The 27,405-nt window shown below is 37.2% G+C and overlaps 1 protein-coding gene across 4 annotated transcripts in view; it reads right to left on the reverse strand.

Annotated features, from left to right (window-relative positions):
• Nucleotides 1-1,387: 1,387 nt before the first annotated feature.
• The window catches only part of nrg2b (neuregulin 2b), a 92,500-nt gene continuing 66,482 nt past the window's right edge, over nt 1,388-27,405 (reverse strand). For 3 of the 4 annotated variants that reach the window (XM_067386128.1, XM_067386302.1, XM_067386216.1), the window contains 8 exons: nt 27,253-27,373; nt 21,588-21,646; nt 17,129-17,152; nt 12,228-12,330; nt 10,615-10,738; nt 9,783-9,916; nt 9,042-9,266; nt 4,130-6,699 (listed from right to left, as the gene is read on the reverse strand). In XM_067386128.1, coding sequence (XP_067242229.1) covers nt 6,054-6,699; nt 9,042-9,266; nt 9,783-9,916; nt 10,615-10,738; nt 12,228-12,330; nt 17,129-17,152; nt 21,588-21,646; nt 27,253-27,373 — 1,436 coding nt within the window. In that variant the 3' untranslated portion in view covers nt 4,130-6,053. Of the gene's footprint in view, nt 1,521-4,129; nt 6,700-9,041; nt 9,267-9,782; nt 9,917-10,614; nt 10,739-12,227; nt 12,331-17,128; nt 17,153-21,587; nt 21,647-27,252; nt 27,374-27,405 lie in introns of those variants that run through there. The other variant, XR_010895196.1, reaches the window with a different exon arrangement.

The raw sequence follows: 27,405 nt of genomic DNA on the forward strand, positions 1-27,405 counted from the left end.
GGTTACTTTTAGATTTAAATTAATATTATAATAAATTTGACCTGCATTAATTTCATAGTGCATCACGGTATAACCGACATGCCGAGGATAAAAAAAAAAAAATTAAAAAAACAACCTGTTTAACTCGAAATACTATTCTTCTCATTTGTTTGTTCGTTCAGATTTACCTGGTCTTTAAGAATGTTCTCAAAACGTTAGCACAAAAACGTTATTTATATATTGTTCATGGAATATATTTTTGGGAATGGTCTAGTTGGAAGTTCATCTAACATTTTTAAACATTACTTGTTTGATCATTACAGAGAACTGAATAGAACATGATGTCACAAGACACACGCATATAGAACTTCATGCCATCTTAAAAAAAAAAAAATTCTTAGAATGTTTTGCTAACATTCCCATTAAGTTGAAAGTGAAAATTTAAACAAAATTTACATTTAAACATTTAATATATATATTTTTTTAAACATTCAAAATGTCCATTCTTTTAATGTATTAAGAACTTTTTTCTTGGTTTATGTGCACATTAGGAATGTTAAGATGCTATGAAAACATTTCTGAATGTTTTCTGAATGTTCAAAACATCCATTTTTAAAAATGTTTTATGAACGTTTAGTCCTAACATTTATATAACTTTTAAAGAACGTTCGTTAAAGTTATTGGAGCATTCCTTGCCAGCTGGGATTGAACCTGCTTTAAGCAAAGAGGACTTTGAACTTCCTCTTCTTAACAGCATTTCATCTGGTTCTGAACTTAATTCTCTCATTGTCTTTCTATTACTTACAATTCTGCGCATGCGCTTCTTTCCACACCATTTTTAAACCAAACATCCAGAGTCTGCAGACAACTTTTACACTCTGAGGTCTCTGTTCAGCCTGAAGCATCACAAATGCATATTTTGTAAAATGACAAGTGTTTGAAACTCTGTATGAAACAGTTCATATGCACAGAACACAATTTTGTGGTGTTTTCTTTTTCTGTTGTGTTGTTTTCCACATTTCCACATGTGCTGTCTACTTGAGTTTGTGTTTTTTTTCTCTCCCTTGTTTAACTGGGTTGTGTTTTTGGTTTAGAAAATGTAAGCTTTGCTCTTTATGCTTCCATGTTTTGGATTGTGTACTTCCCAGAGACTCTTACACAGTTTAGTCTACTACTACAGGAAAATGTAATTCAAATATTTAATGCACTTAGACTTTCATACTCTGGGAAAATGTCCATGATATGAAATCCATACCTGTGGCTATAAGAAATTACTTGCTTACATTTGATCTATTTTTATCACTTTAGAATATTAAAGAGAGCAGCACAGTGGCTCAGTGGGTAGCACTTTCACCTTCCGGTTGAGTCCCAGCTGAGCCAGGAGTTAGCCCGTTTTCAGAGTGGATTTCCTCCAGGTACTCCAGTTTCCACCACAGTTCAAAGACATGCAGCAGAGATAAACTGTCTTGTGTGTGAGCCCTGTGATGGACTGGCCATCAGCATCTGTGGCCCGAGATGGTGGGGCAGGCAACAGAGCAAACCTAGAGAGAATAAATGGTGTGGAGATTGGATGGATGAATAGAAGCAATGTTCCCAGGAGAATTTTGTATAACCAAGAAAAAAAACTGTTCTTAAAACATTTAAAAAACTGGACATTCTGAACGTTCAGACAACATTCAGAAATAATTGTTCATAACATTTTCAAAATTACAGAATGTAGTGTTCCTCTAACGTTCACATAAACCAGGAAAAAACGTTCTTAATACATTAAAAAAACTGATGTTTTTCAGAAATAAAGTTCTTCACAATGTTAGCAAAACATTCTAAGAACATATTTTTGTTAGCTGGGTCCCTTCAACTTATTCCTTAAGTTGATCCAGATCCCGCGCGTCTCGTTCTACCCACAAAGAGCGGATTCTCCCGTGCTCTTTTCTCAAGCAGACCACTGCCCCTCTTCTGGCGCGAGCGGCCTGGTCTCTTTTGGGAATCAGCTTGTGGTGTCTTTCAAGGTTGGGGTCTCATCCCCCTCAGAATGTTTCAGAGGATGCTGGGCCTTATGGCACATCATCAGTAGTTCAGCTGGGCCTGCTACACATGCGGCTGAAACCCTGGCTTCCAGCCCATGCTTAGCGTCTCGGACACCTCTGGATCAAGGTGGACCACAGCTGATTCATGGCCCTGGCTCCTTGGAAGGACCCTCGTCAGTTCCAATCTGGCATGGACCAGGGAATGGTCTCCAGAAGGAAGGTGGTCTCGACAGATGCCCCCAACATGAGCAGACTTCCAGCTCCTGGTCGAGCACGAAAAAGCAGCTTCACATCAAATGCCTGGAAATGCTGAACCTTCTTTCCAGACCTGAAAGGGCACCACGTCTTAGTCCAACGTGTCTCGGACAACATGGCAGTGGTGTCCTACTTAAACCACCAAGTTGGACTCAAATTGAGGCCTCTGTACAGGCTAATCAGCCGCATCCCTCTTATGGGCACGACTCAACCTTGCTGAGAGCAGCTCTCATGCCGGGCAGACTGAACCAAGGGGCGGACATTCTGTCCCAGGCCAACATGTCTTCAGAAGAGTGGACACTCCAGATCATGTGAACCATCTGGGGATGGAGTATGATCAGAGGTCGACCTCTTCGCCTCAGAAGACAACTCTCACTGCCCAATTTATTTTTTAAAGGACAGGGATGCGATGGCCCACAAATGACCCAGCCTTCTGCTATACGCCTTTCCCCCGGGCGTGCTGCTCCCTCAGGTCATGAGATGGATCAGGGAGGAGAAACGTGCAGTCCTTCTGGTGGCCCCTTTCTGGCAGAACTAGTCTTGGTTCTCAGCAGCTCTGTGGCCACTTCCCTTGAGGAAGGACTTCCTTTCCCAGGTGAAAGGAATGATCTGGCACCCCCAATGTAAATTGTGGGCTCTTCACCTCTGGCCCCTCATTGGGACCTATGGACCATGAGAGTCTTTAAAGGGTTAGTTCACCCAAAAATGAAAATGATGTCATTAATTACTTACCCTCATGCTGTTCCACACCTGTAAGACCTTTGTTAATCTTCGGAACACAAATGAAGATATTTTTGTTGAAATCCGATGGCTCTGTGAGGCCTTCATAGGGAGCAATGACATTTCCTCTCTCAAGATCCATTAATGTACTAAAAACATATTTAAATCAGTTCATGTGAGTACAGTGGTTCAATATTAATATTGTAAAGAAACGAGAATATTTTTGGAGCGGCAAAAAAACAAAATAATGACTTATTTAATGATAGCCGATTTCAAAACACTGCTTCATGAAGCATTGGAGCACAATGAATCAACGTATCGAATCATGATTTGGATCGCGTCAAACCGCCAAACTGCTGAAATCACATGACTTTGGCGCTCCGAACAGCAGATTCGACACACTGATTCATAACGCTCCGATGCTTACTGAAGCAGTGTTTTGAAATCGGCCATCATTAGAAGTCGTTATTTTGTTTTTTTTGGCGCACCAAAAATATCTCGTCACTTTATAATATTAATATTGAACCACTGTACTCACATTAACTGATTTAAATATGTTTTTAGTACATTAATGGATCTTGAGAGCGGAAATGTCATTGCTCCCTATGCAGGCCTCACTGAGCCATCGGATTTCAACAAAAATATCTTAATTTGTGTTCCGAAGATTAATGAAGGTCATGAACGGCATGACAGTATCTACATTTTTGGGTGAACTAACCCTTTAACTCTTTTTCTGAGGTTAGAGCCCTGTCCACTAGATACCTCTACACCCTCAAATGGTCCGTTTTCTCTGGCTGGTGGGCAGCCCGGAGTGAAGACCCGACATCCTGTGACATTTCACTGGTACTGTCTTTCCTTCAGGAGCTGTTGGACAAGGGTTGCACCACTTCCATGCTCAAGGTCTATGAGGTATCCATAGCGGCATTCCACGGTCCTGTGGCCAGCCAGTCCGTAGGCAGGAGCAACCTGGTATAATATATATAATATCTATATATTACCTTCAGTCCCCTCTAAAATTGAACATTTGGTTTCTGTCAACAAAGAATGTTGTTCCTCTGAAAATGTTAATATGAAGACATTTCATTCAGCTGAAAAAGAAAAGAATCAGACATACATCCTGAAGAATTAATTTTTTAAAATGGTAGGAATTAAGATTTATTTTTTTTCCATATGAACAAGTGGTTTGATTTGATTTTATTATTTTTTTACAAGTACTATTTTTTTGAGAAAACTTGCAAAAATTTCTAGCATATTCCAAGTCAAGAATGAACATGAAAAAAAAGGGGATTTATTGCTGAATGTCAAATGAAAACTACACTTTCACCGTGTGAATACGACTCAGTTGCTGCGGTTACCATGCACCCATCTATCTGAACCACTAGAACATGCAGAGGGAGGGACGCCTTCACAGGCAGAGAGGAAGAACAGAAGAAACAGAGAGAGTAAGACAGGAAGAAAATCAATCCGTGAGACGAGTGGCGCTTTAAACGACTGTGCACACAGAATGAATCTTGAGCGTGTGTGTGTGTGTGTTTGTGTGTGCGCGTGTGCGTTTAAGTGTATGCATTTGCATGTGTGTTTAAGTGTAAGTGTGCAGGTGGCGGGTTTGTCTTTTCAAATGTAGGTTGCTGGGCTCTGGAAGGAGCGGTTTACGCTTTATAAACCACCTAAAGTAGCACGTCTAGTAGCCGTACACGCATAGCTTCTTCCAACAAGTCTCCAACTTGCATACAGCACGGACTTGGAACGACCTCACCGAAAACAAAACAAAGAAAAGCCAGCAAAACATGGAGCGTTCGCAGACAAACACACCTGGTCGTATCGTTCCTCATAGTCTTCCCAGCATGACGCAGACGCGACGGGCAGTAATGGATCTGTTTCATGAGTAATGCAGATTTCGATGAAAAGTCCTGAGACACAGTGCGGCTTAAAGCTGCTGGCATAGGAATGGGAACGTGTGGGAGAGAGATGTAGGTCCGTGTAGGCTAGAATCAGGCTGGATTGGTTCCTCCGCAGGCCAATGACTACACAAGGAAGGAAGGTTACAGTGCAACGAGCTCGTGTCACCACTAGGGGGCCGGATTAACCCATTAGCGCTAACCTGGTACCATAATAGAGCTCCCTTTCGACAAAGCCAACATCCTAAAAAGAGTACAAGCATACGTATATACACACACACAGGCGCACGTCGACACTCACAACACGCACACGTGCACGCGCTCGAAACGTTAACCTGAAGACGAACACAACGCGAACGCACGAACGGAACGTGTTCTTGCACGACAAAGACACGTACGTATACACTGAGGTTCAACGATACTCTCACGCACACGGACAGAAGTGTAAACACATTCATTGGACGTACAGACCACCATTTTGAAAACCCTGAACACCAGGGCCGATACTGCGACCCAGCGTCATGCCCTGTGAACTCCTGCGTACCTCTGTTTCCATGGAAACAATATGCGACGACCAGTTGAGAGAAAAGAAAACGGAACGTAGAAACCAAAGTCGAACGCAAAAGGCGCTCGGATGCGCGAGCGAAACCCGCATCCGACGCCGGGCATGTGTGCGTGTGAATCCTACTCGTGTAAACAAACACCTTACACAGAAGTGATTTGATATTGCATGGTGTCTGAATAATATCACAGTTCAAATGGGGAGATCCTGAACAAACGAAACAAACGGACAAAGAAGAAAACAGAACAACATGTCTATAAAACCCAAGAGTCTGTTTTTAAGAAAGGCTACAAAAATTCAACTGAACCTCCCTCGTCGGCAAACAGCAAAAGGCACCACAATATTATTCTATTTCTAACTCGTGAAAAAATTGGCACGTAATTCTTCTTCATAATGCTGTAAATCAAAAAAAGGAATTACATATAAATAGTTTTCCCCCTATAAAAAAAGTCTTTGCTGCTAGCTAGTAGACAATTTTTGCTGAAATGAAAATAAATATTTCATTTGTTTAGAATATCTGTCTGTTATATAAAATAAAAAATATTTCTCATAGGTGCAGGTCTATAGCATATCATTTGTTTTCACGCCCGTCCTTGCTCTCGTCGTTCTTTTTTAAAGGGGTGCATTGTCCGGTCTGGACCGCGACTGCGACAGTTTGTTGGCCTGCACGTTGCCACGGGAGCCAGAGCGTCCCGTGTTGCTGAAAGTCCGCGTGTCGTTGGGTCGGTAGATGGTGGCCGGTTCGGTGGCGTTCATGTTCTGCATACTGAGAAACGGCGTGCTCTCGCCGTGGCCGAGGTCGCCGACCTCGTCGTCCTCCCACTCGCTGTCCGACAGGCAGCTTTGAGAGCTGTAGTTCCTGGGGTCCGGCGCCCGCTGCGACACGTGCCCATTGAGCCGCGACCTCCTGCGCCAACGCCGCCCGCTGCCGCTCTTCTTCTGCTGCTCCCGGGAGGACATGTACTCCTGCGTGGTCTCGTAATCCTCGTCGTCCACGAAGCGGTACGGGCTGGACGGGAGGGAGCCCGTGCTGTCCGCCGCGTAATACGGCCGCCGGGACCGCCGGTAGCGGTGCAGGAGGGGCTGGTCGTCTTCGGGCGAGTAGGCCGCCATTGCGACGGCCGAGGCGGCGGGCGGCAGGGAGAGGGCGTGGCTGGCGTTGGGCGTGGTGATCTGAAAGGTAGGCACCTGCGGGGGCAGTGAGGAGTGAAAGTCCACCGGAGATAGACGCGCCGGCGTGGTCAGAGCGGACACGTACCTGCGAAGATACGGAAAAACATGAGAGGAGGAATGGAGAAATGAGAAAAATACAGACTAATGTTCAAAAGTTTGGGGTTGGTACGTTTTTTTTTATGTTTTTGAAAGGAGGCTCACCAAGGCTGCATTTATTTGATCAAAAATGCTTTCATATATATATATATATATATATATATATATATATATATATATATATATATATATATATATAAAAAAATCTTGAAATTTTGACAATTTTTTCAAGATTCTTTGATGCTGAAATGAACAGCATTTATTTGAAATAGAAAACTTTCATAAAAAATGTATTTACTGTCACTTTTGATAAATTTAATGCATCCTTGCTGAACAAAAGTGTTTATTCTTTTTTAAAAAATCTTATTTTCCTAGAATAGACCAATATCTACCGCATTCAGGGCTTGATATTAATTTTTTTGCTTACCAGCCACTGTGGCTAGTGGTTTTCCAAAGTTACTAGCCACTCAGCATTTCACTGGCCACAATTTTAACATCAATACCATGAGGAAAAACTGCCCTATAGATATTTTTAATATTATTTCATAATTTGGCAGCAGGTATATTAGGCTGCTGTCACTTTAAGACCTGACGCACAGATTCATTATACTGTTACACATGCATTTTCTTTCTCAACTGTTTATGTTCACTTAATATGTGTTGGCATGAATACTCAAAAAAACGCATTTTGACATTATTCTGTGTGTATCTGACTGTTTAAAGGGTTAGTTCTCCCAAAAGTTCTGTCATTTATTACTCACCTTCACGCCGTTCCACACCCGTAAGACCTTCATTAATCTTCGAAACACAAATTAAGATAGTTTTGTTGAAATCGGTTGGCTCCGTGAGGCCTGCATAGCCATCAATGACATTTCCGCTCTCAAGGTCCATTAATGTACTAAAAGCATATTTAAATCAGTTCATGTGAGTACAGTGATTCAATATTAATATTATAAAGAAACGAGAATATTTTGGTGCACCAAAAAAACTAAATAATGACTTATATAGTGATGGCCGATTTCAAAACACTGCTTCAGGAAGATTCGGAGCGTTATGAATCCGCGTCAAAAGTCACGTGATTTCAGCAGTTTGCCGGTTTGACACGTGATACGAATCATGATTCGATACACTGATTCATTATGCTCCGAAGCTTCCTGAAGCAGTGTTTTGAAATCGTCCATAACTAAATAAGTCGTTATTTAGTTTTTTTGGTGCACCAAAAATATTCTCATCTCTTTATAATATTAATATTGAACCACTGTACTCACATGAACTGATTTAAATATGTTTTTGGTACCTTTATGGATCTTGAGAGAGGAAATGTCATTGCTCCTTATGAAGGCCTCACGGAGCCATCGGACTTCAACAAAAATATCTTAATTTGCATTCTGAAGATGAATGAATGTCTTACGGGTGAATGTCTTACGGGAACGGCATGAGGGTGAGTAATAAATGACATTATTTTCATTTTTGGGTGAACTAACCCTTTAAGCGCACAATAAAGAGTGAAACAGAACTCTATTTAGTACTGAGCGGTGGCTTTATGTGCCGCACTTTGGTGGTGGTTTGAGCAGAAAATCTGCGGGAATGAGTAAAATTATGCGCAATCCCACGCCGAAATTCAAGCCCTGTAACACCAACAATGTTCATCCGGAGCAAATGAAAATGGGTTTGTGTGTCAACTCGCTGTTGAGAGAGATGAGAGAGTGAGAAAACACAACTGGTATCATGTATCTATTCTGTGAAAAACTGAAAAATGTATATATTATAGGCCTATATAAATTTCAACAGGTGTTGACAGGTGTTAATGTCAAGCCCTGACTGCATTTATATAAAGATGAATCACTCAATTAGAAAACAGCAAAAGCATTTAACTAAACATTTTCATACAAAAATGAAATATGTGAATCATTTACTGAATCAGCTTATTTAAATTAACTATCCAACCAAAACAATTCATGAAAATTAATCTGACTTTCCAAAGCTACTTTACAGAGAAAGGGCTTCGCTTCACTACACTGCTACGTGTTGGAAAAAGTTGTTTGAAAAGATTTACATTTTTAATATTTTAGCAGATGCTTTTATCCAAAGCAACACATGAGGAACATGACAGTTAGCTACTGCCACTGAAAATGATCTGAGATCTGATAATGTTGTGCTATGGTTCAACGCCAAATATCATATCACTGATAAGATAAAGCTTACAAACTTCCTTGTCTGACTTAACCAACAGGACAGTCAGCTTACTTTTATTTGACTACAAATATACACAGTGACGTTATCCAGGAAGGTGAACGGCTCTTATCTGTTGTTATTTCCTCTTTCACTCACCTGTCACTGTGAGGCGAGTCCCGCAGGGAGTCGTAAGAGTCTCCGTACTGTAGGGGGCACTGTGCAGCATCAGGATAACCACAGTATGCTGCACGGCGGGCACGAGCCTCCATGCACGCCGGGCTGCTGCATTTACTGGTGCCAACGGAGGAAGAGAGCGCCCCCGACTGGCAGTCAGAGTGCATGCTGTCCGTCCGGTCCATACTCCATGTGCGCTCCTCGTGCCTGAGAGGTGGCAAAAGGGAAGTACAAAATATGTGAGAGAAGTATATGTGAGGGATATAAATATATGCACAACTGTTTTCAACATTGATTATAATCAGAAATGTTTCTTGAGCAGCTAATCAGCATATTAGAATGATTTCTGAAGGATCATGTGACACTGAAGACTGGAGTAATGATGCTGAAAATATAGCTTTTCCATCACAGGAATAAATTACATTTTAAAATCTATTATTAAATTATTATAAATTTCAATAAAATTACAGTTTTTAATCAAATATAGCCTTGGTGAGTATAAAGACTTTAAAAAATCTTATTTATTCCAATAGATTGAATTTTATGTTCAATTATATATTTTAATGAATCAATTTTGTATATGGAAAAATAAATGGATGAAAATGGATTTTTTTTTTTTTTTAGATGGGCTGGTAAATGAACAAATAAACAGACAGATGGCCAGAGGATATACAGTATGTCAAGGATCAGTATATGGAAATGAAAGGGAAGAAGAGTCAGTACCGGTGACTGGAAGCGTGGGAAGCTGTGGAGGTGTGGTGGGATTGTGATGACATCCGGCTGCCCGAGAAATTGCCTGATGTCTCTGTTCCATGTCGTACTACTCGTTCAGTTGCTGGAACATTCTTAGATATATACTGCAATCAAAAGAGTATCATGAGATTGTGCTGTTGTTGCTTTCACAATTAAGTCCTACCAAATTCAATTACATTTGAAGAATGCTTACGTCATCAATGTGAGCAACACAGGAAGCTGTTTAAAGGGATAGTTCATTTACTCACACTCAAGTTGTTTCTTTCTTCTGCTGAACACAAAAGTGGTAACCAGAGAGTTGACGGTAGCCATTGACTTCCATAGTATTTTAATATTTTTACTATGGAAGTCAATGGCTACCCTCAACTGTATGGTTACCAACATTCTTCAAAATATCTTCTTTTGGGTTCAGTAGAAGAAAGAAACTCATACAGGTCTGGAACAACATGAAGGTGAGTAAAAGGTGACAATTTTCATTTTTGGGTGAACTGTCCCTTTAACACTTAAAAAAATTTTAATCAATTAAAATTTACTTCTGGACTGCAGTCAGATCCGGAAGAAAACAGACTGCTCTTCACATGAACAAAAGCCTTTTTAAATAAACTGGACTTTAAAAGCTTTCAATCTACCAAACAAACAAACCCACATCTATGGTCCACGTCAAAATCCTATAGGTTAAAAGCAACATTAAACAAAGGCAATCTGCATGAGAACAGATGGTTAATTTGCGTGCATTGCTAAATCTTCAGAATATGCAAATGAATGTATCAGCATACAGGAAATGAGAGGCAAACAAACTCACATCTACCATGGGGATTTCCTCAGGGCCAGGACCAGGATGGTTGGGGCCGTTGGCCAGCATGCGGTTGGGATGCTCCCCACACATGTTCTGGTGCAGGTGGTTATGCATCTTCTTCCTTTGTTTCCTGAAGAAAGATCCAATCTGAAATCTGATGTGTGATCTATACCACTACAGACTCTGATATTTAAAACAGAAAATGACCAAATATCTACTGTGCACTAACCTCCTGATCACTACAGTAAAACATACAAAAGTTACTTTGATTGTTATGGATAGACACATAACCATGAGCTGATTTGTTTTACTAATTGGAATAATATTATCATTGAGTTTGTATCCAGTACCAACTATAAAATGATTGAAGAAAACAATAATTTGTAAAATATTTAATTTGTTGAATTATCTAAACATATGCATTGCCATATGGTCATATAATTGAATTTATAATTTGCCTATTTGGTTTGAATTGTTTTTTTGTTTTGTTTTTTGAATTTTTTGAAAAGAAATATTATTTTATAAAATATATGATTATTTATTTTAAAATAAATACAGTACTTTATATATTTATTTATAATTATCAGAATTCCTTATGTTTTTGAAACAAACCTCTTATGCATTTATTTGAAAGAAAAAAATACATTAAATATTATTACAATTTAAATAACAGTTTTCTATTTTAATTTGTAATTTATTCCTGTGATCAAAGCTGAATTTTCAGCATCGTTACTCCACTCTTCAGTGTCACATGATCCTTCAGAAATCATTCTGACATGCTGATTTGCTGCTCAAGAAACATTTATGATTATCAATGCTGAAAACAGTTGTGCTGCTTAATTCTTTGATAAATATAAAGTTCAAAAGAAAGGCATTTATTTAAAATAGAAATCTTTTGCATTATTATAAATGTTTTTAATGTCACATTTGATCAATTTAATGCATCCTTGGTGAATAAAAGTGTTAATTTAATTACTTAAAAAAAATAAAAAATACTATACTATATCCAATATATTTAATGCCCGGCCAAAAAAAAAAAAAAAAAAAAAAGAGTTGCTGTTTGGATTTAAACAGGCAAATGCTTAAGATTATTATGTTTCTACCATGTTATATGCAACAGTTCTTCTAACCCTAATTAATGGAGTGTGTAGCTTTTCATTTCTTAAACAACCATGTAGGAAGACACATCATGGTTATATTCCAGGATGACAATGTCAAGATTCATAATTGGCACCTCTGAGTCCAGTCCTTAAATTCATTGAAAGTCTTTGGGATGTGCTGGAGTAGACTTTACAGAGTGATCACCTCTTACATTGTCAATAGAAGATCTTGACCAAAAATTGATGCACCTCTTGATGGAAATAAATGTTGTGATGCTATTTCCATCAAGAGGTGCATCAATTTTTGTTAGAAGAACTGTTGCCAAACATATAACATGCTAATAATCACTGCAATAATGATCCAATCATTGATTCTTAAGCATTTACCTGTTTAAGTGACTTTTTTTTCGCCGGTCAGTGTATAATGACTCATAACATGAGTTCTTAGGCATGCTTTTTAATTTAATGTGTGAATGTGCACAGCTCTTTCTGGCGATCAATAAAGTTCCCGGGGCTTACTTGGTTTTGCAGTATGCCACCACGCACACGATGCCAACCACCAGCAGTGCCACGCAGATGCCCGTTATCGTCAGCACACGTTTTTGGTACAGCTCCTCGGCCTCTGAATGAACGAGAGCCATGGACAAGCACACGCATATGCACAGACGTAGACACAGAGACAAACACACATGTACACGATGGCCATTGAACACAGAGACACACATACATACAAAACACACAACCGCTGCATCAGTGGCAGCCTTTATACTATGTCAAACTAACTCATTCATCCTAAAACACTCTCTACATTTCATTTTACAATAGTAAACAGTCATTTGTCACTTCTAAACAGTCTCATTTACTTAAAGGGTTAGTTCACCCCAAAATTTAAATTCTGTCATCATTTACTCACCCTTGTGTCATTGCAAACCTGAATTATTTTCTTTCTTCTGTGGAACAAAGAAGGAGATGTTTAAAAGAGCAAAGTCCAAGCTTTAATGCTGCTTTCATGTGCTATCAGAATCATCATAAATATGAGTTTCCTAGTTAAAAATTGGACAAGGCATATTTATCACCGGGAAGCTTGGGGATAATTTTAATATTCAAGTTCCCGTGTTGGGCGGGCTATAAACATTAAACAAGTGGAGGGGAGAATGATTGCCACTGTGACTGCTATTCTTTTTTTCCCACAACAGCTACATCGCTGTTGTGAAAGTAGTGCATATTTACATATTTGAGTGATCATTTGAAGCGTATTGTATGTTTTATACACAGCGAAAATAGCTTGTATTTGACTAAAATTCCCGAATTGTCAGATCTAGATCTAGTGCAGTGAATGTTTCATGGTTGTCAATGAATAAGGACGCTAAATATCATTTTGGCTTTATTTTAGATTTTCCCAATAAATAGGCTAGAATAAACTTGGTGTTCTCCATGATTCCTGTTCTTTCCGACAACAAAGCACTTGAATGCAGCAAGCTCATAATCGCAACTACTGGGTAGTAGGAAATTTCTGATAGGCACACTCTAAAAAATGCTGGGTTAAAAACAATGCAAGTTGGGTTGAAAATGGACAAACCCAGTGATTGGGTTGTTTTAACCCAGTGGATGGGTAAAATGTTTTCCCTACCTGCTGGGTAGTTTTATTTAACTCAACTATTGTTTAAAAATTACTGTATTGCTTGCTTAAATAAACCCAAAATATGTTGGAAATTAACATTTATTAAAATTAAATTGGTTATTAATTAATGTTCACCTTTTGATAGTAATTATGAGTCTGATTTGGGGTTGATTTTAAGCCAGCCATATAGTCATTTTTAAACAAAAGTTGGATTAAATAAAACTACCCAGCATGTGGGGCAAACATTTAACCCAACTGCTGGGATAAAACAACCCAATCATTGGGTTTGTCCATTTTCAACCCAACTTGGGTTTTTTTTTTAACCCAGCATTTTTAAAGTGCAGCATAAGTTCCATATAATAAAAGTGAATGGAGACTTGGTCTGTCGAGCAAGATTTTCAGTGAATAACAACATCCGAAGCAATCGAACCGCTTCGGAATACTTGGAAAATAGTGCACAATGCATATGAACTACTTTTATGATGCTTTCATGGTGCATTTTTAGAGTTGTCGGCCCCAGTCCTCATTCACGTCCATTGTGTGGAAGAAAGCAGCTTGGACATTCTGCTAAACATCTCCTTTTGTGTTTCATGGAAGAAAGTCATACAGGGTGATGAGGGTCTGTAAATAATGTCTTTTTTGGGCAAACAATCCTTTTAAATCTAAAAACTTCATGTCTTAGGGGTACTGAGGTGCATGAGATGTCATTCTAAAAACATTTCAGATGGCTGATATCAGGTGCTCGGCAGCATGGGAAGGGCACAGCTGTGGTGCTTTCTCTGTCTGCCAGGGTTTCACATAAAGCACATTATGCTGAAACAGTGGGAGAACTTTTGGCTACCTTCAGGACTGAAACCATCCTGTGCAACATTGGAAAATCGAGTTTTTGGCTAGAAGTGTTCATAAAATGAAATCTCTGCCCCTCTGAAAGCACATCACATGCATTATTCTATATATAATCCTATGACGTCTGAGCTTATAGCATGCCTGTAAAATAGAGTTAAAACACACAAACCGCTTTTCTATAAGAGCTCTTCAGAGAGGGTTGTTCATAAAACCGGTCAAATTCAAACATGAAATCAAAACGGACCTATTTACTTTTCTTAATGCAGATTTCTGATCTTATGAATGATTCATCAGTGCACATTATTTTAAAGAAATAACATTAAAATAATCATATTAGGTCTCACTTTAGTTTAGGGACCATTTCTCACTATTAACTACGACTTTTGCCTCAATAAACTGCTTATTAATAGCTAGTAAGGTAGTTGTTAAGTTTAGGTAGGATTAAGGGATGTAGAATATGGTCATGCAGAATAAGTACTAACAAACAGTTAATATCCTAGTAATATGCATGCTAATAAGAAACTAGCAGCTAAAGTTTGTAAACAACCTTTGATGTTGGCTTGAGAAAGCCAAAGCACATGTCTGTTCGGTGTTCAATTAAATGTATTTATTTAAGGGTTATTTGCAACTAATTGAAAGTGAAAGTAAACGAGAGAATTTCTTATCCTAGGCTCCCTCTAGTGGACAGAATTACACCACTAGAAGGCATTTTTGCTCAGCCAATGCAAGTCTAAGGGATTTTTTTATTTTTGATTATTAATTATATGAAGACTGTAAGTCCGATCAGCGTGAAAAGATATAACAACTAACTTCATAACAGGCCCAATGTATTGTACTTAAAGCTCTAGGAGGAGTCGCAGTCAGAAAATTTAGTCTCAGAAGAATAATAAGTTTAAAATAGGATTTCAATATATTGGCTTTCTCAAGCCAACATTACTAGTTAATAGTGAGTATTGAACCCTAAACTAAAGTGTTACCTAATATTATTATTCATAGATTTCATTATAATTTTCACTGCCTTTTTTCAATACACATTTAATTTATTGCTTTACTCTGAAATATCACATTACACATAAATAATACCACATTTCAACCAAAAGTCAACCATTTCTTGTTGAATTTAAAACTGATTGGGTGAAAATCACCAAGAATTGTTTTGATTAAATGAACAGGTTTTATGAAGACCGTCTATACAGATGCCTTGAACATATTTTTATATCTGGGTCTGATATTTGAAAATGAGAATATTCGAAACATCCTCTGGGGTGCTGAACGTGGGCAGCAACAGAGGAAGCATACAGAACATGAAGGAAGGGAACGAAAAAACGGACGGGAGGAAGGAGAGAAGAGAATTGAGGGCCAAACAGTAGAGGGATGAGTGTGTAATAAAAGAGAAACGCAGGGGGGAGAGGGGGGGGGGGGGCGGTTGAGTCAGACACTGATATTGCATTGCATGCTTGTTACAGGAAACAGAGATCAGAGTACACGAAGAGAGGGAGAGGGAGAGAGAGAGAGAGAGAAAACGGAGAGCGAGATGTACCCAGACCAACGGCTAATGTACTCTAGTGGTGCAGACAAGGAGACAGGAGAAGAGATTGGCAACACTCATTTTACCCCTCACTTGCCTCCCTGATATGTACGTTGTATGCAAAAGAAAATGAAAACGCTACTTTTTAAAAAAAAAAAATCAGGTTCTTAATCAGTATATTTGTGTTGTTTTCCAGGAAAAAATGCTTACAAAAAATAAACATCCATAAATGTACTTGAGAAGCAAAATTAAATTAAGATATACACTACCAATCAAAAGGGATAAAATATAGTAGAAAACTGTGAAATATGATTACAATTTAAAATAGCAATTTTAAAATGTAATTTATTCCAGTGATCAAAGCTGAATTTTCAGCATCATTACTCCAGTCTTCAGTGTCACATGATCCTTCAGAAATCATTCTAATATGCTGATTTGCTGCTCAAGAAACATTTATTATCATTAGCAACCGTTTTTGCTACTTAATATTTTAGTGGAAACCATGTCAGTCATTTTTTTAAGGAGACTTTTTATTATACTTTTTTTTTTTATAGAGAATTTTGAGAAAAAAAATGCACAATTGTTTTCACAAAAAGAAAATTAATCAGCAATGTTTTCAACATTGACATTAATAAGAACCATTTTAATAATTAAGCACCAAATCAGCATATTAGAATAATTTATGAAGGAAAATCAGCTTTGCATTACATGAATAATTTACATTTTTAAATATATTATGATAGAAAACAGTTATTTTAAATTGTAATAATATTTCACAATATTTTTTTACTGTATTTTTGATCAAATAAGCAAGAATCGTTAATGTTAATCAAACATTAAATCTTTGTGTTTGGATATTTTTACTGGAAAACAAGTCAAAAACACTGGTTAAGAAATGAGTGAAGAATTACAATTTATTCTAGACATCTTACTTCTCTAACAAGTTCATAATGTGTTTGTTTAAGAATTTTTCATAGCAAAAGCTGTGGTAAAATCACTGTAACGCCTGGCCTTGAGTGGCGCATGGCTTTTAAAAAATGATGTTTTAATAAAAGACATGATTTTTTTTAATGAATTGCTACATTTCTTATAATAACAACAACAATATCAAGCTTGCCAAGAAATATCACAACTTGGCATGTCAACACAAAATTGAACTGATATTACGTTTACAGAATCTGAAATATGTGTTTTATACTATAAATATTGATCTACCTGCCTGATGCGTTTCATTATACTCCTAAAATGAGTGTCGCTTTGTCAGAGCTGAAAAAGTAAATCAGAAGCTGGGAATGTGTTTGCTTGTTCAAATATAGGACAGAGAAAATAGAACGAGACGAGTTCTTCTGTGAATATGCTTAAACTATGTCATCAAATTATGTCATGAACCTAATCTAAAGAATCAAACAAATAATAACTTCATACCCATGATTTCAATTCCAAGATGCTCTGCCAATGCAGAAAGTTGACAATGTAAAAAAAGGAAAAAACAAGAAAACAGGTTTCAGGTAAAAATGTCCACTTGTTCAGATAGAGGCGGTTCACTAGAATGCGATCAGTGGTGTTGTTTGGTTGGTTTGTTTTTGAGACACTGAGGTGAGTGACTGTACGTTCCAGTAACAGACAGACAATGCAGACACACACTGGCCAACTCCATATTCCCCATAAAACGGAAACAAAATGAACAAAAACACCAATAAACAAACAACAACACGCCTTTCTTGGTCATCACATGTAAGCAAGCGAACAAACACATGCAGACACATAGACAGCCACACTTACTGCCATATTTACTAGACCTCATTTCTGGTTTAAGGTTAAGACAAAAAACACACAAAGAAACAAAAAAACCATTAAACAGAAAAGCACAATGTACAACACAAAAAGACTCACAAGAAGTACAGATGAATGTAGACACAACTAATGTCGTTTCTAATGATTTATATGCAAAATGACAAACAGATGGATTTTTTTTAGTCACAATATTACATTTTCATGTATGTTATTCAACTTCCACTGCAAATGTGCAGATGTATAAACACACCTACGGCATGCGTGATACTGGCAACACTGAGGAGAGCAATCTACCGCTGTTTGGAAAGCAGCGGTTCTAGAGGTCAAATGTTAGAGGTCATGCATCATGCCTCAGGCACTGTTAAAGACAACAGCATCAATATTACTTAACCAGAACTTCATATGAATGTTCCAGGCTCAAAGCAAGTTAAGATTTACCAACAGCATCTGTGGAAATTATTTCTCTAAAGTAAAAGTTTCAAAAGGGGGTTTTCGCAGTGATGCCTGTAGAAGCTAGTTTCTGCCACTAAATATATATATATTTTTTTAAATTAAGTCAGAACCGCATGATATAAACTCGCAACTGTGTCTTATAAAGTCACAATTACCTTTTTTTTTATTTCGTGGTGGAAACAAGCTTCTATAGAAGAGCCATTTTTGGTTCCTCAAAGAACCTTTCAGTCAGCAGTTCTTAAAAGAAACGTTTTTTTCTTAGTTTGAAGAACATTTTAAAATGATAAAGAACCTTTTTACACTGTAACGAATCTTTTGTGCAATGAAAAGGTTCCATGGATGTTAAAGTTTCTCCTTGGAACCACACTGTAAAAAAAAGAATTGTTGGTTTAACTTAAAAATTTGAGTTAATACAATGAAGGCCATCGGTTTAAACAACAGAAATTCAAAATATTATGTTATCTGAATCACAATTACTGGAGTTGATTTGACATAAGAAAAAATGTTCTGATAACAAATCATGAAAATAATTTTTTTTACAGTGCACTGATGGCAATAAAGAACCTTTATTTATAAAAAGGAGCAAAAGTTATGTTTGCAGTAATGCACTTACACAGGATTTGAAAGCAGAAATATGTGATGACATATTTCTTTTAAAACAAAAATTTCATAATAATTCTTCCACACAAAAATGTATGTTATGGATGTCCAATGTAATAATTTTTTAGTGAATTTTACTGCTGCTGTGAATCTTTGTCTTGATTGTCCTGCAGACAAAACAATAAAAATACATCATACCCCCCCCCAAAAAAACAAAAAAATCTACAAAATGCAACTACATTAGCTATGTTTTAATCCAAAGTTGACAATTTAAATTGTGCGCAAAATTGGAATATTGCATAAAACATTGCGAATAAAGCAGCGTTTCCATCCCATGTGTTCAAGAGAACAAAATCGTCACTTCCTAGGAAACTGGCGCAAAATATCTGTAATAAAAATGGAAATTGCTGCAATCGAGGAAGAAACTGGGGCTCTTGACTTGCGGAAGAAACACAATAAACGCTGTCGGATGCCTGTGTTTAGGAACTCAATTGTGTGAGACACTTCTGGGAGGAAATTATACAAAATCATTCTGATGACAGTGATGACAGTGCAATGAAACTGATCCTCTGATTAGTCCGGTTATCCAATCACATCCACTGTTGAGGCAAAGTTATGTGAGTTTTGTGTTGCACATCGAAGGATTTATTCGGTAAATGTGTTTCCATCATGGTTTATGTGCATGTCTTCTTATCGGATAAAAAAAAAAATGATCCGCCTCATTTGAGAGCATTTTTTGAATTTATGTGCATCTTGGCGTTTCCATCCAGCAATTTTCATGAAATATCCCAAAATGCGCATAAAAATAGGGGGGTGGAAACATAGCTAATGACAGCCTTGTTTTAATCCGCATTACATTAAATAAAACATCTACCTTGACTAAAGTCAACTGGAGTTGAAAAGTTGTCTAAATGGTCCTTTTACCCATGGAACTACTGTTCTACATTTCTGTGTAAGCAGCCCCTTTCTGTTATTCAGGTGTATCATGTGAAATTTTTCAGGTTTAATGGTTTTACACGGTCATGAAAGAAGATGACATGAAATAACAGGTTTTAGCTTTGCACAGACAAGTTTAGTTATCAATTGTATCACACTGGTTTCATGTATACATGTACACTACCATTCAAAAGTTTGGGTTCAGTGAGATTTATTTATTTATTTATTTATTTATTTTGAAAGAAATTAACTTAATTTTTATGCATTAAATTGATCAAAAGTTTCTGTATATCAAAAGAATCCTGGTACAAATCAATGGTTTCCACAAAAAATATTAAGCAGCACAACTGTTTCTACACTGATTACACTCTAAAAAATGTTTGGTTAAAAACAACCCAAGTTGGGTTGAAAATGGACAAACCCAGCAATTGGGTTGTTTTAACCCAGCAGTTGGGTTAAATGTTTGCCCAACCTGCTGGGTAGTTTTATTTAACCCAACTATTGTTTGAAAATGACTATATGGCTGACTTAAAATGAATCTAAAATTAAATAAAAATTTTAATTTTGGGTTCATTTTAAGTAAGCAATACTGTAATTTTTAAACAATAGTTGAGGTAAGTAAAACTACCCAGCAGGTTTGGCAAACATTTAACTTGGGTTGTTTTTAACCAAACATTTTTTAGAGTGTATATAAAGAAATTTTTCTTGAGCAGCAAATCAGCATATTAGAATGATTTCAGAAGGATCATGTGACACTGAAGACTGAAGCTGAAAATTCAGCTTTGCCATCACAGAAATAAATTACATTTTAAAGTATATTCCAATAGATGTTGACCAAATAAATGCACCTTGGTTAGGCTTGCAAAAATATAAACCATCATACCAACCCCAAACTTTTGAATATTGTATATTGTTAAAGGCACAATATTTACATTTTTTTAATTAAAATATCCAAAAACCACTAGAACAATGTTATATATTTTGTTGACTTGTGTAATTACATTATCCCAAACATTTCCAACAATGTTTAAATCCAGAGAAATCAGCAATTTTAACCAGGACCGTGTCATTGCATCGCCTGTCAATGACGTCAAATCCAAACTATCTTCGATTTCCACTTTTACTAATAATAATCTAGATTACAGAGTAACATTATAACATAACTTCCAACACACTCAAATGTATTTTGTAAAACTGTGCTGCGTTACCCCACATACGCAACAGAAAGAGCAGAAGCGGCCGACAGCAGCAAAAGCATAATGAAAGCTCCGCTGGACTCGAGAACGGTGTGCGTCGCAGGTGTCTTAGCATTCACTCCATCATTAGCATTCACTCCAGCGGCCTTATCCCGCTTCCACGGCTCTCGACCCAACATTAGTCAAACTTTAATACATTAGCTCACCCATGAACATGATTTCTGCCCGAGTCCATCGGATTGCTTTCCATCGGCTGTGGAGCTGAAGACGACAACGCCCATGATCCACACGCTCATTCACAGAGTCATCAAGCTACACCTTTGTTTTGAATAAGCGTCCTCTAGTGGCGAAAATTACATATTGTGCCTTTAAGTCTTGCAGCCATACTTTCTTTATAATTTCTTTATAACTGTGGTGCAGTTTTCCATTTTAAGTGCATTGCTGTCAATACAATTTTTGAGTTCAAATCATTTTTGCTGTGGACACAGACGCTGTCGACACAGAGCTTAACTTGTATCGAACCAGAACAATCCTTTAAATGATAACAATGAGTGCCTGTCAAAAATGCCATGAATTTGTTTGATGAACTAATTACTCAATTTCTTGTTGAATATAATTCTGCTTTATGAGAACCTAATCTATATATGTTAACATGCTTTATTGTTTCACTTGCATTATAATTATCCTCCTCTTCCCCAATTTCTTTATCCTTCTGTGAAATTCTGTCTTTAATAATGTATCGATGCATACTAAATCTGTTCACATCCATGAATTTCTACTTAATAAACCAATAAAAATGTAGAATGGGCAAACAAGCAGACACGTACATGCACACACATCATAGCCAACGTGCAGCTTCAGAGCAGACAGATAGACAAACAGACAGGAAGAAGAAATGGACATACTGTAGAAACCGGCCATAACGGAGGTTTGACAGCGTTCACCGGTATAGTCATTTGGACACCTGATGAAGGGAAACAAACCCGCAGAGGGAGAAGGAAGGAACGAGAGGGAGGGGGTAGAGGAGAAAGAGACATGAGGAGGAAGAGGAGAGAGAGAGAGAGAGACGAGAGCAGAGAAACATGCAGTTAGAACAACAGAGAACAACCCCTGTGAGCTGTTCCACCTGAAGATGTCACCGCTGTGATGTCACTGGAGGGGTTTGAACCTGAGGAAAGAGGGCTCATGTCATTTCATGCCATTTTTTGGATGGCCCCAAAAATGATATGTGGGTTGGGAAGCCCGATTCATTTTAGTGAACTGATTCATTCGGATGGTTCAATTGGGTGGCAATTCCTCAAGGGGGCGCTTACCACCCTCAAAAACTCAATCCTCCATTGGGCCACAATCAAATATTAGGGCGTTTTGTCTTACTGGAGAAATACGTACACAGAAAAATATGCTCGTTTAAATCTATGAATTCTGAAATCTTTAGAAAATGATTAAATAAGTTCCTTGCAAGCAGCTTTGAGCTGAGATTTTGAGACGAATTAACAAGTCCAAACAAGATGGACATTTAAAGGGTAATGTACACAGATTAATACACAGATTTTTATCACATAAATAATGATGAAATATCGATTTGAGAAGAAACCATTTTAAAATTGTACCTGTTTATTATCATATAATAATGGAAAACAATTATACACAAACACTTTAACAATATTACCAGATGCCTGCTATTAAAGGGGACCAATTATGCCTTTTTTCTCAAAGTAGTGATTTTGTTTTTGGGGTCTACTAGAATAGGTTTTTATGGAGCCCCCAAAGGGGCATGGTGAAGGAAAAAAATATGAGAGGAAAAATTTTGTGTTTCCCCTCGCAAAACTTTACAAGGAAACACAAGTTTTTAGGGGGAACACAACTCTTTTGCATTGAAATGTATTTTTTCCTCCCATCTCATTCTTTCCTTCACTATGTACCTTTAGAGGCTCCATAGGTTTTCATGCTTGAAAGTTCAAAAAAGACTATCGCTGCATCCGAAATTAAATACTTCCGTACTATATAGTATGCAAAAAACAGAATGCCAACAGAATACACAGTATTCAAAAAAACAGTGGGCGAAAAGTCCTACTATTTCCGGCAAGATTCTAAAGTGTGCATTCTATGGATACTTTACTATCCCATGAGGATTTATGGAGGTTAAGTGACTGATGCTGATCATGACAACACGGCGGATGTAGTACACATGTGTAGTACACATCTTACAATGTAAGATTACACATACTCATACTATACAGAACATACATTTTAACGGTCGTGAAGTATGTTTAAATTCAAATATAGCACCTACTCGGACAGTATGCGATTTCGGACGCACTGTATGATTTCACATATTTGATATGGTTGCAGCACCTCTCTTCCCAGTCTGTCAGTAACGCTCGGTTTACTTCCTGTCTCTATGAAGCCCCTCCTTCCGAAAAGTGCAGTGTGCTCTGATTGGTCGACTGGAACAGTGTGTTGTGATTGGTCAATTGTTTCAAGCCTGCTTGGGAAATGTCACGCCCCTTACCATAACCATGAGTTTCAACACACTACTAACTCAACCAGGCCTTGCGACTTTATTTTGCAAATGCTTTGGGCAGGAATTATTTAAATGACGTGACGTGTTCGTGACGTGTTCATTCCCGGAAGAAAACTCAGGGAGCTCAGAAACTCCCTTTGGGGTGACATTGTGCTTTGTATCGTTGCAGACCTTTTTCATGCTCAAACAGCAACATTACACACTAAAGCAAGTTGTAAAAAAGCATAATAGGACCCCTTTAATACTGAAGTCCTCTGGTTTCATTTTACAGTAAATAGAGTCGATAACTGAGGCTCAAGATGGCACCAGCTGCGTTTGAGAGTGCATCTGCGGTGTGATAAGTTAGACATGAAAGAGCTGCCGACCTCAAATACCCGTATTAGAGTCATTCTACTGCATTGCTATTGAGGACAGTCATTATTGGGGAATAACTGACCTCGGAATGCCGCAACCAGAATCAAGCATTTCAGACAGCTGTGTAATAATGACAGGCACTGAATTAGGCACTGAATTATCAATAATATGATATAATAATAATAATAATATAATGTGATATGCACATTCATATTTCTATTTCTCATACTTAAGAAATGTGTATGACTTCAGCTGAGACTGGATTTAGTGGCAAACAGAGGTGTGAAGTACACTTTGTTTTCATGTAACCTCTAACATTATACTTGAGCAATCCTGACCTGACCAATGGCTACAAAAAATGACCAGCAGTTTAAAGGTCATATTTTAGGGAACGTAGCATCATTTATGTGCTTGACTTGCGATCTAATGCAATAAAATTCATGCAATTTTAAGCATGCCGAAGGTGTCCAAATACTCTTTGGGCCAACTGTAGATCAAACATAATCAAAGCTTTACATCTTTATTTCCTCATAAAATGCCAATCAGTTCCACTTCTGTGATCGTCTATATCTCAGGTTAATGAGGAGAATGTCCTAAGACAAACAGGAGCAAAATAAAGTCACTTAAAGCTTCGTGATGGTGCCAAAAGCTTAGTCTAGTCACAAGTTTTCATTATTTATATACTGAGGCTATTTTAGAGTTCAGTTCTACTGGGGAATTCACCGTTCAGCCTGTCTGCAGAATTTACTGCAGAGGTCAATGGGACAGGCTGCATTTCATCTGCCTCAGGAGCTACAGTAACAGACACACACACACACACACACACACACACACACACACACACACACACACACACACACACACACACACACACACACTGAGATGACATGTTAAGGTATTGTCTCTGAAATATAGTTGGGAGGTATGACATAGAAATACTGTACAACAGTAGAAATGTACCAACTGGTAGAGATTTTTCTAAAAACTTTTATACTGCAGTCAATATATTTGTGCTAAATTAGTTAATGAAAACATTCATTGTTCAAGACATTTTTTTTACTGTGGGAAAATGTACTTTTTGGCTCCACTGATTATCCAAAGAGAGGTAAAAACTGTTTTAATTAACCTTATAATTATGCCCAAATTCAGTATTCATAAATGCTAAATTACTAATAAAAACGCAACTTTATGGTTTTATGGAGAAAAGCCAGGCTGTATAGTTAGAAACTCTTAAAATAAAAAAGACTTTAAATATTTGAGAGATGTAAAGCATTTTAATTTTATATATATAAAATTTTTTCAGATTTTTTCCTTTCAGTTTTTTTGCTTTTATTTTTCATGTATAACTTATTTATATTCTTATATATATATATATATTATATATATTATATATATATATATATATATTTAAAATATTGCACTATATATATATATATAATATATATTCTCTTCAAAATAAAAAGAAAACAGAAGAGACAGTTATCAATGAGAAGAAGTATGATTCATTTGTAAATGATTTAAATGACTGAATTTCCACCAAAAATAACTACCTTGATACTGTTACCATGATATAAAATGTCTTATACCTTGATAAAAGATTTTGGTCATACCGCCCACATGTACTGTGAAGTAAAGCTTTAGCGCTGTTGAAGACAAACTTTCAGGCATATAAGTGAATCACTGTGTCAAGAAAGCCAAGAGTAACACACACTATTTCCAAATCAGTCCGTGCTTCCCTGAGGGCCATTAACCCTTAAATCCGCTTCAGATGCTCTGTTCTGTAAATTAAAGAGATCGACTTGACGAGTCACAGTTAAAGGATGACATCTTCCCCAAAGGGGTTGAGCTTTAAACAGCTTTAATGGCTTTGTTTCTCTTCCTTTAAAAAATTGCCGCACACACCGTAAATCTGAGCTGCCTTGTCCGAAATGGCTGATAAGAACGGAGCATTGTGTCCATGGTATCACAGGGGAGCAGTAACTCAGCATACTATTGATAACGCAGCAGTATACATCGACAGACCTGACAGACGACACGGCAAACCTTTTCCCCTTCCTCCGGACCCTCAGACACTCATTTCTCTGCCTCTCTCTAGACCAGCAGTATTCATTTATTGTTACAAGAGTCTCTAAAAGGTCCAAATAATCATAACTTACACTGTTTCAGGATCCTATACGTTGCAGCATTGTGTGCCATGTAGAAACTAATAAATTGCTTTTAAATTCCTGAATTTGAATTGAGGCAGCAAACAGAATTTGAATTTAACATTCATATAACTGCTCTTACTGTACTTCTTAAAGGAATAGTTCAGCAAAAAATGAAAATTATCCCATAACTTACTCACCCTCAAGCCATCCTAGGTGTATATGACTTTCTTCTTTCAGCTGGAGTTATATTAAAAAATATCCTGGCTCTTCCCAGCTTTGTAATAGGATTGCATAGTGCCTGAGTTTTTGAAGCTCCAAAAAGCGCATCCATCCATCATAAAGGTAATCCATATCACTCCAGTGGGTTAATAAATGCCTTCTGAAGTGAAGTGATGGGTTTTTGTAAGAAAAATATTCACATTTAAAACTTTATAAACTATAATCTCTGGCTTCTGGTAACTGTCAGAGAGTCGAGTTCTGGCAGAAGGGTGACCTCTGACCCTACGTATGATGTATGACGTAGGCGTAGCATAAGCTTAGGTGAGAATGGACGCCTCTCACGAAAACCACGTAACTCTCTCATGAACGTGTGTATGGCCATTGCTGGAAGCCAGTGATTATAGTTTATAAAGTTTTAACTATGGAGCTTCCAAAAACCAGGCATTATTCAATACACCTAGGATGGTTTGCGGGTGAGTAAAATATGGGATAATTTTCATTTTTGGGTTAACAATTCCTTTAAAACATTTGATTTAAAAAAACAAATTACCCACAATCACACATTTCCAGAAGGTGGTTATTGAATTTGACTGATGTAGTATTGATAGTGTTAGGTAAAACTATTAAAAATCGTAGTTTTCTTTCAAATATAAATATTAGAATAAAATCTTATAAAACATTAGAAATGCCTTAGTGACGAACTGAAATAAGTTTAAGTACAAAAAGTACTAAAACGGAAATAAAAAATAAGTTAGCTATATAGAAATATAAAAAAAATAATAAAATGACAAAAGCACACAACAAAATTACCTAAACTTAAACTATAATAAAAAAAGATCATTCAAAATATTAGTAAATAATATAATAGCATATAAATAATACTAAAATAACTGGTCTGAACTTCAGAATTTGTGGTAAGACTTTATTTTGACTATTAAACAACTACATGTCAACTTATTGTAACCCTACCAGTCTACTAATACTCTACCAATACTCTAATAAGAGTTAGTTGACATGTAGTTGCAAAGTTATGTATAGTCAACAAAATCAAAATAAAGTAAAAACCAAATTAATGTATGGGTCAGGGGGCATGATGAATTGCTATCAATTTTTGTTGCATTAATTTTTAATAGTTTTAATCTAGATTAAAATGTTAATTTGACACCCCTGTTTGGAGTCTGGTGATGTCGAACCAATGTTTCAATAAACACTCTGTGTGTAGTCAAATATAAGCCCATGAACAGACTAATGAAATTAATATAAAGTTTAGAGACTGTCGAAGTGAGATCAGATCAAATGAATGTGTTATGAATGTGTGTAACTTACTTGCAGGACAGCTGATTTATACCATGTATGAAATAACAGTCTCCACCGTTAACGCAGTAGGTCTTCTCAGTTTCATTGCACTTCCTGGCGTGACTTGAGCCCGGAGACAATGTGGTGGTTACTATAGAAACATACGGACACAGAAAGTCAGGA

Source organism: Chanodichthys erythropterus, chromosome 1 (genome assembly GCF_024489055.1).
Source record: "Chanodichthys erythropterus isolate Z2021 chromosome 1, ASM2448905v1, whole genome shotgun sequence".
Taxonomy (NCBI): Eukaryota; Metazoa; Chordata; class Actinopteri; order Cypriniformes; family Xenocyprididae; genus Chanodichthys; species Chanodichthys erythropterus.